Source organism: Dendrobates tinctorius, unplaced genomic scaffold (assembly GCF_039654945.1).
Source record: "Dendrobates tinctorius isolate UK_male_01 unplaced genomic scaffold, ASM3965494v1 ptg000173l, whole genome shotgun sequence".
Lineage (NCBI taxonomy): Eukaryota > Metazoa > Chordata > Amphibia > Anura > Dendrobatidae > Dendrobates > Dendrobates tinctorius.
In genome coordinates, this window is record NW_027361840.1 from 5,528,674 (window position 1) to 5,547,902 (window position 19,229).

General features: G+C 52.3%; 2 protein-coding genes across 2 annotated transcripts in view; both read right to left on the minus strand.

Annotated features, from left to right (window-relative positions):
* LOC141053961 (uncharacterized) overlaps positions 1-10,479 on the minus strand; it is a 106,412-nt gene extending 95,933 nt beyond the window's left edge. The window contains exon 1 of the mRNA XM_073551117.1: positions 10,145-10,479. The gene's annotated coding sequence lies outside the window, so the exon portion shown is untranslated. The remainder of the gene's footprint in view (positions 1-10,144) is intronic.
* Positions 200-3,005, minus strand: LOC141053962 (uncharacterized). Its single transcript, XM_073551118.1, has 2 exons — positions 2,886-3,005; positions 200-2,815 (listed from the first exon to the last, which is right to left on the minus strand). The coding sequence occupies exons 1-2, from the start codon at positions 2,898-2,900 to the stop codon at positions 668-670; spliced, it is 2,163 nt and encodes a 720-aa protein (XP_073407219.1). The 5' UTR covers positions 2,901-3,005; the 3' UTR covers positions 200-667.
* Positions 10,480-19,229: the final 8,750 nt, after the last annotated feature.

Sequence of the window (19,229 nt, forward strand, 5' to 3'; positions counted from 1 at the left end):
AGACTGCAGAGAAATGTGGGAGAGACAGATGCCAAAAGATAGCAGAGAAAGGTGGGCGAGACAGACCCCAAAAGACTGCAGAGAAAGGTGAGAGAGACAGACCCCAAAAGACTGCAGAGAAAGGGGGAGAGACAGACCCCAAAAGACTGCAGGGAAAGGTGGAGAGACAGACCCCTATAGACTGCAGAGAAAGGAGGGAGAGACAGACCTCAAAAGACTGCCGAGGAAGGTGGAGAGACAGACCACAAAAGACTGCAGAGAAAGGGGGAGAGACAGACCCCAAAAGACTGCATAGGAAGGTGGAGAGACAGACCTCAAAAGACTGCAGAGCAAGGTGGGAGAGACAGACCTCAAAAGACTGCAGAGAAAGGGAGAGAGACAGACCCCAAAAGACTGCAGAGAAAGGTGGGAGAGACAGACTCCAAAAGACTCCATAGTCAGGCTGTGTGCACACGATGCAGATTTGCAGCGGTTCCGCAGCGGATTTTACCACGCAGAAACGTTGCATTTCTGCATTGTGATGTACAGTAGCCTTAAAATCAATGTAAAAAAAAAACCGCTGTGCAGACGCTGCGGATTTTTCCGCGATACAAAATCCGCAGCATGTTACTTCTTTTGTGCAGTTTTCCATCTCCCCTGTCACCAAATCCGCAGGGGGAAAACCGCATCAAAAATGGAAGAAATCCGCAGGGCCAAAAAGCACGTGTGCACTCAGCCTCAGGTGGAGAGACAGACCCCAAAAGACTGCAGAGAAATGTGGAGAGACAGACCCCAAAAGACTGCAGAGAAAGGAGAGACAGACCCCAAAAGGTGGACAGACAGGCCTAAAAGACTCCAGAGAAAGGAGAGACAGACTCCAAAAGACTGCAGAGAAAGGAGAGACAGACCCCAAAAGACTGCAGAGAAAGGAGAGACAGACCCAAACTGGGGAGAGACAGACCCCAAAAGAAGATGAGAGACAGACCCCAAAAGACTTCAGCAAAAGGGGAGAGACAGACCCCAAAAGACTGCAGAGAAAGGGGGAGAGACAGACCCCAAAAGACTGCAAAGGAAGGTGGAGAGACAGACCCCAAAAGACTGCAGAGAAAGGAGAGACAGACCCAAAAAGACTACAGAGAAAGGTGGGAGAGACAGACCCCAAAAGACTGCAGAGAAAGGTGGGAGAGACAGACCCCAAAAGATTGCAGAGAAAGGTGGAGAGACAGACACCAAAAGACTGCAGAGAAAGGTGGGAGAGACGGACCCAAAAAGACTGCAGAGAAAGGAGGGAGAGACAGACCCCAAAAGACTGCAGAGAAAAGAGGGAGAGCGACCCCACAAGACTGAAGAGAAAGAAGGAAGAGAGACCCCACAAGACTGCAGAGAAAGAAGGAAGAGACAGATGCCAAAAGACTGCAGAGAAAGGGGGAGAGACAGACCCCAAAAGATTGCAGAGAAAGGTGGGAGAGACAGACCCCAAAAGATTGCAGAGAAAAGAGGGAGAGAGATCCCACAAGACTGCAGAGAAGGTGAAGAGACAGACCCCAAAAGACTGCAGAGAAAGGTGGAGAGACAGATCCCAAAAGACTGCAGAGAAAGGTGGGAGAGACAGACCCCAAAAGATTGCAGAGAAAGGTGGAGAGACAGACACCCAAAGACTGCAGAGAAAGGTGGGAGAGACGGACCCAAAAAGACTGCAGAGAAAGGTGGGAGAGACAGACCCCAAAAGACTGCAGAGAAAAGAGGGAGAGAGACCCCACAAGACTGAAGAGAAAGAAGGAAGAGAGACCCCACAAGACTGCAGAGAAAGAAGGAAGAGACAGATGCCAAAAGACTGCAGAGAAAGGGGGAGAGACAGACCCCAAAAGACTGCAGGGAAAGGGGGAGAGACAGACCCCAAAAGACTGCAGAGAAAGGTGGGAGAGACAGACCCCAAAAGATTGCAGAGAAAAGAGGGAGAGAGATCCCACAAGACTGCAGAGAAAGGTGGGAGAGACAGACCACAAAAGACTGCAGAGAAAAGAGAGAGAGACCCCACAAGACTGCAGAGAAAGAAGGAAGAGACAGACGCCAAAAGACTGCAGAGAAAGGGGGAGAGACAGACCCCAAAAGACTGCAGAGAAAGGTGGGAGAGACAGACCCCAAAAGACTGCAGAGAAAGGTGGGAGAGACAGACCCCAAAAGACTCAAGAAAAAGGTGGAGAGACAGACCCCAAAAGACTGCAGAGAAAAGTGGCGAGACAGACCCCAAAAGACTCCAGAGAAAGGTGGATAGACAGACCCCAAAAGACTGCAGAGAAAGGTGGAGAGATAGACCCCAAAAGACTGCAGAGAAAGGAGAGACAGACCCCAAAAGACTGCAGAGTAAGAAGAGACCGACTCCAAAAGACTGCAGAGAAAGGTGGAGAGACAGACCCCAAGAAAAAGACTGCAGGGAAAGGTGGAGAGACAGACCCCACAAGACTGCAGAGAAAGTGGGAGAGACAGACCCCAAAAGACTGCAGGCAAAGTTGGGAGAGACAGACCTCAAAAGACTGCAGGGAAAGGTGGAGACAGACCCCACAAGACTGCAGAGAAAGGAGAGACAGACCCCAAAAGACTGCAGAGAAAGGAGAGACAGACCCCAAAAGACTGCAGAGAAATGTGGGAGAGACAGATGCCAAAAGATTGCAGAGAAAGGTGGGCGAGACAGACCCCAAAAGACTGCAGAGAAAGGTGAGAGAGACAGACCCCAAAAGACTGCAGAGAAAGGGGGAGAGACAGACCCCAAAAGACTGCAGGGAAAGGTGGAGAGACAGACCCCTATAGACTGCAGAGAAAGGAGGGAGAGACAGACCTCAAAAGACTGCAGAGGAAGGTGGAGAGACAGACCACAAAAGACTGCAGAGAAAGGGGGAGAGACAGACCCCAAAAGACTGCATAGGAAGGTGGAGAGACAGACCTCAAAAGACTGCAGAGCAAGGTGGGAGAGACAGACCTCAAAAGACTGCAGAGAAAGGGGGAGAGACAGACCCCAAAAGACTGCAGAGAAAGGTGGGAGAGACAGACCCCAAAAGACTCCAGAGTCAGGCTGTGTGCACACGATGCAGATTTGCAGCGGTTCCGCAGCGGATTTTACCACGCAGAAACGTTGCATTTCTGCATTGTGATGTACAGTAGCCTTAAAATCAATGTAAAAAAAAAACCGCTGTGCAGACGCTGCGGATTTTTCCGCGATACAAAATCCGCAGCATGTTACTTCTTTTGTGCGGTTTTCCATCTCCCCTGTCACCAAATCCGCAGGGGGAAAACCGCATCAAAAATGGAAGAAATCCGCAGGGCCAAAAAGCACGTGTGCACTCAGCCTCAGGTGGAGAGACAGACCCCAAAAGACTGCAGAGAAAAGAGAGAGAGAGACCCCACAAGACTGCAGAGAAAGAAGGAAGAGACAGACGCCAAAAGACTGCAGAGAAAGGGGGAGAGACAGACCCCAAAAGACTGCAGAGAAAGGTGGGAGAGACAGACCCCAAAAGACTGCAGAGAAAGGTGGGAGAGACAGACCCCAAAAGACTCAAGAAAAAGGTGGAGAGACAGACCCCAAAAGACTGCAGAGAAAAGTGGCGAGACAGACCCCAAAAGACTCCAGAGAAAGGTGGATAGACAGACCCCAAAAGACTGCAGAGAAAGGTGGAGAGATAGACCCCAAAAGACTGCAGAGAAAGGAGAGACAGACCCCAAAAGACTGCAGAGTAAGAAGAGACCGACTCCAAAAGACTGCAGAGAAAGGTGGATAGACAGACCCCAAAAGACTCCAGAGAAAGGTGGATAGACAGACCCCAAAAGACTGCAGAGAAAGGTGGAGAGACAGACCCCAAAAGACTGCAGAGAAAGGAGAGACAGACCCCAAAAGACTGCAGAGAAAGGAGAGACAGACCCCAAAAGACTGCAGAGAAAGGTGGGAGAGACAGACCCCAAAAGACTCCAGAGAAAGGTGGATAGACAGACCCCAAAAGACTGCAGAGAAAGGTGGAGAGACAGACCCCAAAAGACTGCAGAGAAAGGAGAGACAGACCCCAAAAGACTGCAGAGAAAGGTGGAGAGACAGACCCCAAGAAAAAGACTGCAGGGAAAGGTGGAGAGACAGACCCCACAAGACTGCAGAGAAAGTGGGAGAGACAGACCCCAAAAGACTGCAGGCAAAGTTGGGAGAGACAGACCTCAAAAGACTGCAGGGAAAGGTGGAGAGACAGACCCCACAAGACTGCAGAGAAAGGAGAGACAGACCCCAAAAGACTGCAGAGAAAGGAGAGACAGACCCCAAAGACTGCAGAGAAATGTGGGAGAGACAGATGCCAAAAGATTGCAGAGAAAGGTGGGCGAGACAGACCCCAAAAGACTGCAGAGAAAGGCGAGAGACCCCAAAAGACTGCAGAGAAAGGGGGAGAGACAGACCCCAAAAGACTGCAGGGAAAGGTGGAGAGACAGACCCCTATAGACTGCAGAGAAAGGAGGGAGAGACAGACCTCAAAAGACTGCAGAGGAAGGTGGAGAGACAGACCACAAAAGACTGCAGAGAAAGGGGGAGAGACAGACCCCAAAAGACTGCATAGGAAGGTGGAGAGACAGACCTCAAAAGACTGCAGAGCAAGGTGGGAGAGACAGACCTCAAAAGACTGCAGAGAAAGGGGGAGAGACAGACCCCAAAAGACTGCAGAGCAAGGTGGGAGAGACAGACCCCAAAAGACTCCAGAGTCAGGCTGTGTGCACACGATGCAGATTTGCAGCGGTTCCGCAGCGGATTTTACCGCGCAGAAACGTTGCATTTCTGCATTGTGATGTACAGTAGCCTTAAAATCAATGTAAAAAAAAAACCGCTGTGCAGACGCTGCGGATTTTTCCGCGATACAAAATCCGCAGCATGTTACTTCTTTTGTGCGGTTTTCCATCTCCCCTGTCACCAAATCCGCAGGGGGAAAACCGCATCAAAAATGGAAGAAATCCGCAGGGCCAAAAAGCACGTGTGCACTCAGCCTCAGGTGGAGAGACAGACCCCAAAAGACTGCAGAGAAATGTGGAGAGACAGACCCCAAATGACTGCAGAGAAATGTGGAGAGACAGACCCCAAAAGACTGCAGAGAAAGGAGAGACAGACCCCAAAAGACTGCAGAGAAAGGAGAGACAGACCCCAAAAGGTGGAGAGACAGGCCTAAAAGACTCCAGAGAAAGGAGAGACAGACTCCAAAAGACTGCAGAGAAAGGAGAGACAGACCCCAAAAGACTGCAGAGAAAGGAGAGACAGACACCAAAAGATTGAAGAGAAAGGTGGGAGAGACAGACACCAAACGACTGCAGAGAAATGTGGAGAGACAGACCCCAAAAGACTCCAGAGAAAGGAGAGACAGACCCCAAAAGACTGCAGAGAAAGGTGGAGAGACAGACCCCAAAAGACTGCAGAGAAAGGTGGAGAGACAGACCCCAAAAGACTGCAGAGAAAGGTGGGAGAGACAGACCCCAAAAGATTGCAGAGAAAGGTGGAGAGAGAGACACCAAAAGACTGCAGAGAAAGGTGGGAGAGACGGACCCAAAAAGACTGCAGAGAAAGGTGGGAGAGACAGACCCCAAAAGACTGCAGAGAAAAGAGGGAGAGACAGACCCCACAAGACTGCAGAGAAAGAAGGAAGAGACAGATGCCAAAAGACTGCAGAGAAAGGGGTAGAGACAGACCCCGAAAGACTGCAGGGAAAGGGGGAGAGACAGACCCCAAAAGACTGCAGAGAAAGGTGGGAGAGACAGACCCCAAAAGATTGCAGAGAAAAGAGGGAGAGAGATCCCACAAGACTGCAGAGAAAGGTGGAGAGACAGACCCCAAAAGACTGCAGAGAAAGGTGGGAGAGACAGACCACAAAAGACTGCAGAGAAAAGAGAGAGAGACCCCACAAGACTGCAGAGAAAGAAGGAAGAGACAGACGCCAAAAGACTGCAGAGAAAGGGGGAGAGACAGACCCCAAAAGACTGCAGAGAAAGGTGGGAGAGACAGACCCCAAAAGACTGCAGAGAAAGGTGGGAGAGACAGACCCCAAAAGACTCAAGAAAAAGGTGGAGAGACAGACCCCAAAAGACTGCAGAGAAAAGTGGCGAGACAGACCCCAAAAGGCTCCAGAGAAAGGTGGATAGACAGACCCCAAAAGACTGCAGAGAAAGGTGGAGAGACAGACCCCAAAAGACTGCAGAGAAAGGAGAGACAGACCCCAAAAGACTGCAGAGTAAGAAGAGACCGACTCCAAAAGACTGCAGAGAAAGGTGGAGAGACAGACCCCAAAAAAAAGACTGCAGGGAAAGGTGGAGAGACAGACCCCACAAGTCTGCAGAGAAAGTGGGAGAGACAGACCCCAAAAGACTGCAGGCAAAGTTGGGAGAGACAGACCTCAAAAGACTGCAGGGAAAGGTGGAGAGACAGACCCCACAAGACTGCAGAGAAAGGAGAGACAGACCCCAAAAGACTGCAGAGAAAGGAGAGACAGACCCCAAAAGACTGCAGAGAAATGTGGGAGAGACAGATGCCAAAAGATTGCAGAGAAAGGTGGGCGAGACAGACCCCAAAAGACTGCAGAGAAAGGTGAGAGAGACAGACCCCAAAAGACTGCAGAGAAAGGGAGAGAGACAGACCCCAAAAGACTGCAGGGAAAGGTGGAGAGACAGACCCCTATAGACTGCAGAGAAAGGAGGGAGAGACAGACCCCAAAAGACTGCATAGGAAGGTGGAGAGACAGACCTCAAAAGACTGCAGAGCAAGGTGGGAGAGACAGACCTCAAAAGACTGCAGAGAAAGGGGGAGAGACAGACCCCAAAAGACTGCAGAGAAAGGTGGGAGAGACAGACCCCAAAAGACTCCAGAGTCAGGCTGTGTGCACACGATGCAGATTTGCAGCGGTTCCGCAGCGGATTTTACCGCGCAGAAACGTTGCATTTCTGCATTGTGATGTACAGTAGCCTTAAAATCAATGTAAAAAAAAACCGCTGTGCAGACGCTGCGGATTTTTCCGCGATACAAAATCCGCAGCATGTTACTTCTTTTGTGCGGTTTTCCATCTCCCCTGTCACCAAATCCGCAGGGGGAAAACCGCATCAAAAATGGAAGAAATCCGCAGGGCCAAAAAGCACGTGTGCACTCAGCCTCAGGTGGAGAGACAGACCCCAAAAGACTGCAGAGAAATGTGGAGAGACAGACCCCAAATGACTGCAGAGAAATGTGGAGAGACAGACCCCAAAAGACTGCAGAGAAAGGAGAGACAGACCCCAAAAGACTGCAGAGAAAGGAGAGACAGACCCCAAAAGGTGGAGAGACAGGCCTAAAAGACTCCAGAGAAAGGAGAGACAGACTCCAAAAGACTGCAGAGAAAGGAGAGACAGACCCCAAAAGACTGCAGAGAAAGGAGAGACAGACACCAAAAGATTGAAGAGAAAGGTGGGAGAGACAGACACCAAACGACTGCAGAGAAATGTGGAGAGACAGACCCCAAAAGACTCCAGAGAAAGGAGAGACAGACCCCAAAAGACTGCAGAGAAAGGAGAGACAGACTCCAAAAGACTGCAGAGAAAGGTGGAGAGACAGACCCCAAAAGACTGCAGAGAAAGGTGGAGAGACAGACCCCAAAAGACTGCAGAGAAAGGTGGGAGAGACAGACCCCAAAAGATTGCAGAGAAAGGTGGAGAGAGAGACACCAAAAGACTGCAGAGAAAGGTGGGAGAGACGGACCCAAAAAGACTGCAGAGAAAGGTGGGAGAGACAGACCCCAAAAGACTGCAGAGAAAAGAGGGAGAGACAGACCCCACAAGACTGCAGAGAAAGAAGGAAGAGACAGATGCCAAAAGACTGCAGAGAAAGGGGTAGAGACAGACCCCAAAAGACTGCAGGGAAAGGGGGAGAGACAGACCCCAAAAGACTGCAGAGAAAGGTGGGAGAGACAGACCCCAAAAGATTGCAGAGAAAAGAGGGAGAGAGATCCCACAAGACTGCAGAGAAAGGTGGAGAGACAGACCCCAAAAGACTGCAGAGAAAGGTGGGAGAGACAGACCACAAAAGACTGCAGAGAAAAGAGAGAGAGACCCCACAAGACTGCAGAGAAAGAAGGAAGAGACAGACGCCAAAAGACTGCAGAGAAAGGGGGAGAGACAGACCCCAAAAGACTGCAGAGAAAGGTGGGAGAGACAGACCCCAAAAGACTGAAGAGAAAGGTGGGAGAGACAGACCCCAAAAGACTCAAGAAAAAGGTGGAGAGACAGACCCCAAAAGACTGCAGAGAAAAGTGGCGAGACAGACCCCAAAAGGCTCCAGAGAAAGGTGGATAGACAGACCCCAAAAGACTGCAGAGAAAGGTGGAGAGACAGACCCCAAAAGACTGCAGAGAAAGGAGAGACAGACCCCAAAAGACTGCAGAGTAAGAAGAGACCGACTCCAAAAGACTGCAGAGAAAGGTGGAGAGACAGACCCCAAAAAAAAGACTGCAGGGAAAGGTGGAGAGACAGACCCCACAAGTCTGCAGAGAAAGTGGGAGAGACAGACCCCAAAAGACTGCAGGCAAAGTTGGGAGAGACAGACCTCAAAAGACTGCAGGGAAAGGTGGAGAGACAGACCCCACAAGACTGCAGAGAAAGGAGAGACAGACCCCAAAAGACTGCAGAGAAAGGAGAGACAGACCCCAAAAGACTGCAGAGAAATGTGGGAGAGACAGATGCCAAAAGATTGCAGAGAAAGGTGGGCGAGACAGACCCCAAAAGACTGCAGAGAAAGGTGAGAGAGACAGACCCCAAAAGACTGCAGAGAAAGGGAGAGAGACAGACCCCAAAAGACTGCAGGGAAAGGTGGAGAGACAGACCCCAAAAGACTGCAGAGAAATGTGGAGAGACAGACCCCAAATGACTGCAGAGAAATGTGGAGAGACAGACCCCAAAAGACTGCAGAGAAAGGAGAGACAGACCCCAAAAGGTGGAGAGACAGGCCTAAAAGACTCCAGAGAAAGGAGAGATAGACCCCAAAAGACTGCAGAGAAAGGAGAGACAGACCCCAAATGACTGCAGAGAAAGGAGACAGACACCAAAAGACTGCAGAGAAATGTGGAGAGACAGACCCCAAAAGGTGGAGACAGGCCTAAAAGACTCCAGAGAAAGGAGAGACAGACCCCAAAAGACTGCAGAGAAAGGAGAGACAGACCCCAAATGACTGCAGAGAAAGGAGAGACAGACCCCAAAAGACTGCAGAGAAAGGAGAGACAGACCCCAAAAGGTGGAGACAGGCCTAAAAGACTCCAGAGAAAGGAGAGACAGACTCCAAAAGACTGCAGAGAAAGGAGAGACAGACCCCAAAAGACTGCAGAGAAAGGAGAGACAGACCCCAAAAGACTGCAGAGAAAGGTGGAGAGACAGACACCAAACGACTGCAGAGAAATGTGTAGAGACAGACCCCAAAAGACTCCAGAGAAAGGAGAGACAGACCCCAAAAGACTGCAGAGAAAGGAGAGACAGACTCCAAAAGACTGCAGAGAAAGGAGAGACAGACTCCAAAAGACTGCAGAGAAAGGAGAGACAGACCCCAAAAGACTGCAGAGAAATGTGGAGAGACAGACCCCAAAAGACTCCAGAGAATGGAGACAGACCCCAAAAGACTGCAGAGAAAGGTGGAGAGACAGACCCCAGAAGACTGCAGGGTAAGGTGGTCCTATGAAGCACTGACTAAGGGGCTGAATACTAATGCACGGCACAATGTTCGGGTTTATAGTTGTAGAATAATTCTTAATCCTTCCTGTATTATTTCCTTTTCTTTGTATCATAGAAAATCCCAATAGAATCCATAGAGGTTTGTGGGTGTAATGTGAGAGCTGAGGAGAAGTTCCCGGGGAATGAAGACTTTTTCAAGGCGCCTGTCCAGTAACTCTCGGCCCTTCTATAGACAGAGGACGAGGCTCGCACTGATCCTGGGGACCGTCCTCCTCCGGAGCCTCCTCAGCAGAAGACATGGCACCCGGGGCACAGACTACAAGCCAGTGTGGATGGCGGCTCCATAGTGACTGTGTGGACAGAGGTCAGCGCCACCAGACAGAGCGACATCAGCTGTGCAGACAGTGAGAGGAACACAACCGCAGGAAGGGAAGGCGAGCAGTGTGAGAAGCCGCACCGTGAGAACACTCACCAAGCCCTGACGCCGGAAGACAAGTGGTCGGGGGCTCAGCAGAAGAGAGGCCTGGAGGTAGGAACACGAGGCCAAACTGAGGGGGAAGGGGCCACTAGACAAAGAGAGGGGCGTGAGCCGAGCCTGGGAGACCCCCGGCCATGACATCACCAGCCCCGGCCATAGGACTCTCCTCAGCACCTCAGGACCCGGTCAGTGCTGCTCATAGGGCGACTGACGCCGCGGCAGCCATGTTGGATAAGGGAACACTGCCCTGAGCCAGCAGCAGTGCTGAGGTAAAATGTTCACACAGAGGCGACAACGGCACCAGCAATATAAGAAAACGGCGTCCACAGTGATATGGAAGGACAGAAATGATATAATCCACACACGAAACCGCCAAATCGCCCCACAAGCCCCAATACGGCCATTCAGCGACACACAAAGACGCAGCTCTCAGAAGGAGGCGGCGGAGAAACTCATTTATTTTTGCAAAATATGATTTTAATGTGTAAAAGTAGCAAAGCGTAAAAAGATATAAATGTTTTACCGCTACAATCATACTGACCCGAAGAATAAATCGCTGTCGTCACTTTTACCGCAAAATAACATATAAAAACAATAAGTGAGTTTCTGTTTTGCATTTGATAAATCTGAAGAAAAAGCGATCACTAAATATTATCCCCCGAAACAGTCACAAGAAATCTCCAACAAAAGTGACAGCTCTCCGAGCATGTCTAGTGTGTGACAGCAGCAAAACATAGAAGCCATAGACATCCAGCATCGCTGTAATCACAGCACCCCGAAGAATATATCCGCCTCATCTCTGACACCGCACGAGGAGCGGCGTAACGATAAGAGCTAATCTTCTACTGCACTTTATTTGCTCATTTTACCTCCCAGAAACAGCGCTCCTTCCTTCTCAGCCCTGACGTGTGGCCCGGGCCGCCATCAGGGCATTACTGCCCTATCTGCTGTATGGGGCCTGATGAGCAGCGGCACACAGGGGAGCCCGCAGGGCCCCGTCTCTTGTGGTTCTGCTCACCAGGCCCCATCGTACACTAATGTGCTGTGCGCTGTGGGCCTGTGGTGCACACATCTGTGAGATTGGGGACCTCCGGAGTGAACCCTCAGGACTGCGACGACGAACCTCCCTCGGGCGAGCTGAACCAGGTGGACCACCCCCTATACAGGGAGTGTTAGGGGCAGACCCAAGGGAGACTATCGCCGCGGAAGCTGATACCTGGGAACAGGCGGGTAAGTAAGCAAGCAGGGAAATACAGGCGACCAGATGAGAGATGACGACGGCCACAGGGATGGTTGCTGAGACTGCAGGAATGGTGATGGACGGCAGACGAAACTGGCAATGGCGGCAGGCAGGAATCGGTACAGGACAGGACACCAGAGCAGGAGGACGGAAGCAGGAGCGGACTGGATCTAGGAGGGAACACAGGAAAGTCACAAACAGGCAGAACAGCGGAGACCACGGAGAGGTAGACAGCGCAGGAATGAAGAGGAACGCAGGAGCGCGTGGACCCGATACCACAAATGATAGGCAGTGAGCACAGGGTGAGACTGCCTGATATAGGACATGCTAGAGGACTTCCGGGTCAGAGTGCAGCTGAACCATGGGACCAGGAGATAGGATGCCAGGTCTAGGGGGCATATCTAACAGTACGCCTGTGTGCAGGAGCCGGCCGCCGGAGGGATGATTAACAGGTGCCAGCAGAGGGGGCGGAGCGAGAGGAGCGGACGCGCCGGAGAGGCCCAGACGGCATGGAGACAAGGGAGGCTGCGGGGACCGAAGGCGCCGCAAGCGGTGGAGCTGCGGCATCGGCAGATGGAGAGCCCTGGGCAGAGGTAGCAGAGACAGCGGCGGTCGGGACAGCAGACGCCGCAGAGCGGACCAGAGCCGGAGAGGTCAGCGTGCCAGGCGCCGGGGAGGAGGTGAGCGTGACAGTACCCCCCTCCTTACGCCCCCTCTTCTTAAGACCGGAAAGGAATCTGGCCAAGATACGAGGAGCCTGAATGTTTTCCCGAGGCTCCCAAGATCTCTCCTCTGGACTGAAACCCTTCCAATCAATTAAGAAGAGGGTCTTACCTCTGGACTTTTTCATTGCGAGAATGTCTTTGACTTCAAAGACATCTTGTGCAGATACAGGCGGAGGAGGACAGCCGGTGGTGGGGTGAAAGTGGTTAAGTACGACAGGCTTTAAGAGAGAGACATGAAAATAATTTGGAATCCTGAGCGAAGCGGGAAGTTTCAGCTTGTAGGCCACATCGTTGATACGGGCCGAGACTTCAAACGGACCTATATACCGAGGACCCAGTTTATACGAGGGTTGCTTCAGGCGGACGAACTTAGAAGACAGCCATACTTTATCTCCGGGCTGGTACCGTGGGGAATCCAGGCGTCTCTTATCGGCATGTCTCTTGATCCGGCCTTGAGCCTGATCAAGCGCGGTTTTGGTCTGCCAGACCCTGGAGAACTCGGTCAGAAGATCGGCCGCCGGCACACCCGAGACAGGACGTACCGGCAAAGGAACACCTGGATGTTGCCCGTAGACAATAAAGAAGGGTGACTTGGAGGAGGACTCACTGTAGTGATTGTTGTAGGTGAATTCGGCCCATGAGAGCATGTTGGACCAGTCGTTCCGGTGAGCATTGGAAAAATGCCAGAGATAGGTCACGAGAATTTGATTTGTTCGTTCTGCCTGGCCGTTAGTCTGAGGATGGTAGGAAGAGGAGAAATCCAACGTTACCTCCATCATACGGCATACGGCCCTCCAAAACTGCGAGGTGAACTGCACCCCTCTGTCGGAAACGATATGCTTGGGGAAGCCATGAATCCTGAAGATATGGGTGACGAAAATCCTTGCTAATTCTGGTGCGGAGGGTAACCCTGGCAACGGAATAAAGTGGGCCATTTTGGAAAATCGATCCACCACAACTAAGATGACGGTGTGACCAGAAGATCGTGGCAGTTCAGTAACAAAGTCCATTGCGATGTGTCGCCATGGGACCGAAGGAATCGGAAGCGGGTGCAAGAGACCAGACGGTAGATGCCGAGGAACTTTGTTTCTGGCACATGACGGGCAGGAGGCGATAAAACTTCGGACATCCTGAAGAAGAGATGGCCACCAGTAAAAACGAGAGATGAGAAGGAGTGTCTTCTTGAGACCCACGTGGCCGGCCAGCTTGGAGGCATGACCCCAGCGTAACACTCGCTTTCTCTCGCTCTCTTGCACAAAGGTCTTACCGGGCGGCAAAGAAGTCAGGTTAATGGGTGCAACCATGATGACTTTACCAGGATCTACGATGTGTGATGGCTCTTCCTCAGTATTGGAGACCAGAAAAGACCTGGATAGCGCGTCAGCTTTCAGATTCTTGTCACCGGGACGGAAATGAAGCTCAAAATCGAACTGGGCAAAGAACAGCGACCATCTGGCTTGTCGGGGGTTAAGTCTTTGTGCTGACTGGATGTATGCCAGATTCTTGTGGTCGGTGTAGATTTTAAACGGATGAACAGCTCCTTCCAGGAGATACCGCCACTCCTCCAAAGCCAGTTTGATGGCGATTAGCTCTCTGTCACCAATAGTGTAGTTTCTCTCGGTGGTGGAAAACATTTTAGAGAAAAAACTGCAGGTGAGTAGCCGGCCGGAGGAAGATTTCTGGGAAAGAACTACCCCGGCTCCTATGGCTGACGCGTCCACCTCGAGAATGAATGGTTTGTTAATTTCAGGACGATGTAGGACGGGAGCGGAAGCGAAAGCTTGTCTCAACGACAGAAAAGCATCCTTGGCCTCCGAGGACCAGAGGTGAGGGTTGGCTCCTTTACGGGTCAAGGCGGAGATAGGAGCGGTCAGAGAAGAAAAGTGTGGGATGAATTGCCGGTAATAGCAAACCCAAGGAATCGTTGGATCGCCTTGACTCCCTGAGGACGCGGCCATTTGAGCACGGCGGACACTTTTTCAGGGTCCATGCGGAGACCCGAGTCGGAAATGATGTATCCCAAGAATGGCAGGGACGACTGCTCGAAGGCGCATTTCTCGAGTTTGGCGTAGAGACGCTGCTCTCTTAAGCGTAGTAAGACTTGGCGAACGTCTTTTCTGTGGGAAGCCAGGTCCGCGGAGAACACAAGGATATCGTCCAAATACACCACCACACAGGAGTAGAGAAAGTCTCGAAAGACGTTGACAAACTCCTGGAATACCGCGGGAGCATTGCACAGGCCAAAGGGCATGACTAAATATTCATAGTGGCCGTCTCGGGTATTGAAGGCGGTCTTCCATTTATCTCCGGGGCGAATGCGGATCAGATTATACGCCCCTCGGAGATCCAGTTTAGTGAAGACTCGTGCTCCCCGTAGACGGTCGAATAGCTCCGGAATGAGAGGCAACGGATATTTGTTTTTGATGGTGATATCGTTGAGACCCCGGTAATCAATGCAGGGACGAAGGGAACCATCCTTCTTCTTGACGAAAAAGAACCCTGCTCCTGCCGGTGAAGATGATTTGCGAATGAAACCTCTGGCCAGGTTCTCTTGGATGTATTCGGTCATAGCCTGGGTCTCGGAGGGAGATAGAGGATAGATCCGACCACGGGGTGGAGTAGAGCCAGAGACCAGGTCGATCGGGCAATCATAGGGCCGATGCGGGGGCAGAACCTCCGCCCCCTTCTTGCTGAAGACGTCCGCGAAGGCCCAATAGGCCAAAGGTAATCCTGTAGGGACTAGAGCGGAAGGCATGGCGTTCTTCGGTTGAACGGCAGACAGACATTCGGCTTGACACGACTGTCCCCAACGCAGGATGTCCCCTGAGCGCCAATCCACAACAGGCTCATGAGTCCTTAACCAGGGCAGGCTCAAGAGGATGGTGTGAGATAACGAAGGCAGAACATAAAAGACTATCCTCTCTCGGTGTAAGGCTCCAATCTGCAGTTCCACTTCTTCAGTGACCTGAGTGACGGACATCCGCAGGGGTCGACCGTCGACTGAAGCAATCTGCCGAGGAGTCTCCAGGGATCGGTCAGGGATCCGAAGTCTTTTAACCGCCTCAAACTGAATAAAATTGCCGGCAGCACCCGAATCAATGTAGGCCCACTCAGAAGATCGTTTGGAGTCTACATGCAAAAGAACGGAAAGAATCAGGGGTAGAGAGGAATCACAATCACCTAGGGAGGCCTCTCTTACCTGACCTAGGCGGAGGCGTTTCCCAGGCGTATGGGACATGAACGGAGGAAGTGGGATGCACTCCCACAATAGAAACAGAGCCCCTGATCAATCCTCTCTCTCCGACGCTCCTCCACCGGCTTGAGATGATCCACTTGCATGGTTCCGGTGCAGAAGCCGTCGAGGACGTCACTGAGTGGGAGCGGGGTGGTCTACGAGCGGCTGGCAGGATGCGAGGCCTCCTCTCTCTAGCAGCCTCTCGGGATCGCTCCTGAAAGCGGAGGTCGATACGGGTGGCCAAGGAGATCAAATCCTCCAAGGAGGCTGGAGTATCTCGTCCCGCCAGCTCGTCTTTGATTCGGCCAGAGAGCCCCCGCCAAAAAGCCCCTAACAAGGCCTCGTTATTCCACCCCAGTTCAGAGGATAGGGTGCGAAAGCGTATGGCGTACTGGCCTACCGAGAGAGTGCCCTGTTGGAGATTAAACAACGCTTCGGTAGTGGAGGCCAAACATCCCGGTTCATCAAACACCTTCCGAAAGGTGTCTAAAAAATTGGAGAGTTGGGAGACAATGGGATCGTCTCGCTCCCAGAGAGGATTTACCCAAGCTAGAGCCTCCCCCTCCAAATGAGATACAACAAAGGCCACCTTGGCCCGATCCGTAGGGTACTGCGGGTAAGACAGCTCGAAGTTGAGCAGGCATTGGTTTAGGAACCCTCTGCATAATTTGGGATCCCCATTATACCGTGGAGGTCTCGCCAGACGGGGTGGGGGGTTGCCGCCTGGACCGGAGCAGAGGCTGCGGACTGGAGGGCCAGGAGACGGTTATCCACCAAGGCCATATAATTTAAAATATGTGCCTGAGTGTCGCGCTGCTGAGCGAGCTCCCTCTGGAGACCCGCCATTTGGGAGGCGCTGGTGGGATCTGAGGACCGAAGGGAGGACAGACGAGACTCCATAGACTTGAGGAAGGACATTATCCTCATCTGATTCTCTCGTAGGAACAGTAGTTCCTTTTGGGTCGGGGTACCAGTGGGGTCCATGGCCTGACTATACTGTGAGTTTGGGGGCCTCCGGAGTGAACCCTCAGGACCGCGATGACGAACCTCCCTCGGGCGAGCTGAACCAGGTGGACCACCCCCTATACAGGGAGCGTTAGGGGCAGACCCAAGGAAGACTATCGCCGCGGAAGCTGATACCTAGGAACAGCCGGGTAAGTAAGCAAGCAGGGAAATACAGACGACCAGATGAGAGATGACGACGGCCACAGGGATGGTTGCTGAGACTGCGGTAATGGTGATGGACGGCAGACGAGACTGGCAATGGCGGCAGGCAGGAACCGGTACAGGACAGGACACCGGAGCAGGAGGACGGAAGCAGGAGCGGACTGGATCTAGGAGGGAACACAGGAAAGTCACAAACAGGAAGAACAGCGGAGGCCACGGAGAGGTAGACAGCGCAGGAACGAAGAGGAACGCAGGAGCGCGTGGACCCGATACCACAAATGATAGGCAGTGAGCAGAGGGTGAGACTGCCTGATATAGGACATGCTAGAGGACTTCCGGGTCAGAGTGCAGCTGAACCATGGGACCAGGAGATAGATACGCCCCCTAGACCTGGCATCCTAACAGTACGCCTGTGTGAAGGAGCAGGAGCCGGCCGCCAGAGGGATGATTGACAGGTGCCAGCAGAGGGGGCGGAGCGAGAGGAGCGGACGCGCTGGAGAGGCCCAGACGGCATGGAGACACGGGAGGCGGCGGGGACCGAAGGCGCCGCAAGCGGTGGAGCTGCGGCATCGGCAGATGGAGAGCCCCGGGCAGAGGTAGCAGAGACAGCGGCGGTCGGGACAGCGGCCGCAGACGCCGCAGAGCAGACCAGAGCCAGAGAGGTGAGCGTGCCAGGTGCCGGGGAGGAGGTGAGCGTGACATCATCGGTGTCGGAGCCCGGGAGCTTTCTCGGAGTTGTGCACGGCCATCATTCCCTGACAGCTGCGCAGCTCCGACTGCGTCCGCCCACCCTGGACTGCCGCGTACCCGATAGCGTCATCACATACGCGCCGACATGTATGAGTACACTGTGACCAGAAATGGAGCTGTGCCTGCGTGTGTGCGGGTGTCTGTGGGTGTGTGTCTGCATGTGTGCAGGTGTCTGCATGTGTGTGTGGGTGTCTGCATGTGTGTGCGGGTGTCTTTGTGCAGGTGTCTGTGTGTGTTGGTGTCTGTGTGTGGTCTGTGTGCGTGAGGGTGTCTGCGTGTGTGTGCAGGTGTCTACGTGTGTGCGGATGTCTGCGTGTGTGCTGGTGTCTGCATTTGTGTGCGGGTGTCTGTGTGTGCGGGTGTCTACGTATGCATGTGATTGTGTGCAGGTGTCTGCGTGTGTGCAGGTGTTTGTGTGTGTGCAGGTGTCTGCGGGTGTGTGCCGGTGTGTGCCGGTGTCTGTGTGCGTGCGGGTGTCTGCGTGTGTGCGGGTGTCTGCGTGTGCGCTGGTGTCTGGGTGTCTGTGTGTGTGTGTGCAGGTGTCTGCGTCGTGTGTGCGGGTGTGTTTGTGTGCGGGTGTCTACGTGTGCTTGCGGGTGTCTGCGTGTTTGTGCAGGTTTTTGTGTGTGTGCGAGTATGTGCTGGTGTCTGTGTGTGTGTGCTGGTCTCTGTGTGTGTGCGGGTCTCTGTGTGTGTGCGGGTGTCTGTGTGTGTGCAGGTGAGTGCGTGCTGGTGTCTGCAGATGTGAGCGGGTGTCTGCGTGTGCGGTAACGCTAATGCCGGTACTGTCGGTCACAGCGCTGCGGGATCATGCTGGCAGATGTCAGGGTGATTCCACAGCTGACTGTGACCCGCAGCGGTGAAGCAGGCATGTCCCTCATGAGACTACTGCTCCCATCCGGCTATGTCTGGTGTCACTGATAACAGTGACAGCAGGTGCCGCTGATGGGAGAGTAGTATCATCTGCCGGCGCCTGTGCTCACTGTTAAAAAATAAAAGTAAAATTACATACATATTCATTATTCACAAAATACATACATCTTGATCTATAATACATACATATTCACATAGAAATTAAAACCCATTATACTCACCGCACACCAAATCCCCGACGCCCTCTTCTAGAAATAATGTATAATGATAAACCAACACGTACTTCCTGTCCACCATAGTCCAAGGTAACCCAGATTGTCCCACAGCGATCTCACGTGTAGAACAGTCACATCGGTAGATGTGACCGCTCTACCTGGTCGCCGGAGATACACTGACAGGAGATAATCACCCCCATGTTGTATCAGCTGATCGGCTCCGTGCTGTCACGGCACCGCTGCGTGGGAAAGTTCTCACACAGCGGTAGTGCCGTAAAGGGAGAGCACCGTAGTGATGAACTCTGGTGAACTCTCAGTGCAGCTCCGTGATACACTGACATGAGGTAATATCTCCCCCAGTGTATCACCGGAGGTCGGGTAGAGCGGTCACATCTCCCGATGTGACTGTGTAGTGACCCAGTCCAGAGTGTGTCTGTCCCTTTAAGTAATACTGAATTGTGAGTAGCTTCTGTACACTACTGCTCACTCTCTAACTGGCTCTCTACATTATTTGTGAGCTGTAATTCTCCATTTCTCGTCACCTTCATTTTAGATGCAATGCATTTCTCATTTGCTGTGTTCTGTCGCCATCTAAAGGTGAAACTGTACAATGACTGAATTATTGTTTTGTAAGGAGCTGAGATGTGAATTCGGTCTCCTATTGGCCAGCTCCTAGTCACATGGTCAATAGGAGGAGCTGTTTTTCCAGGCAAGTGTAGGATGTTCTTTAGTCTGAGGGATGCCATCAGGGAGAGCAGAACAAACGTGGAGGAGGTTTTTACCTCAAGATCTCCTGCAGGCGTAAAAGCCTGAGTTCCCTCTAACCTGTACAGACATCATTCTATTTCTGACAGGATTCACCACATCTAAAGTA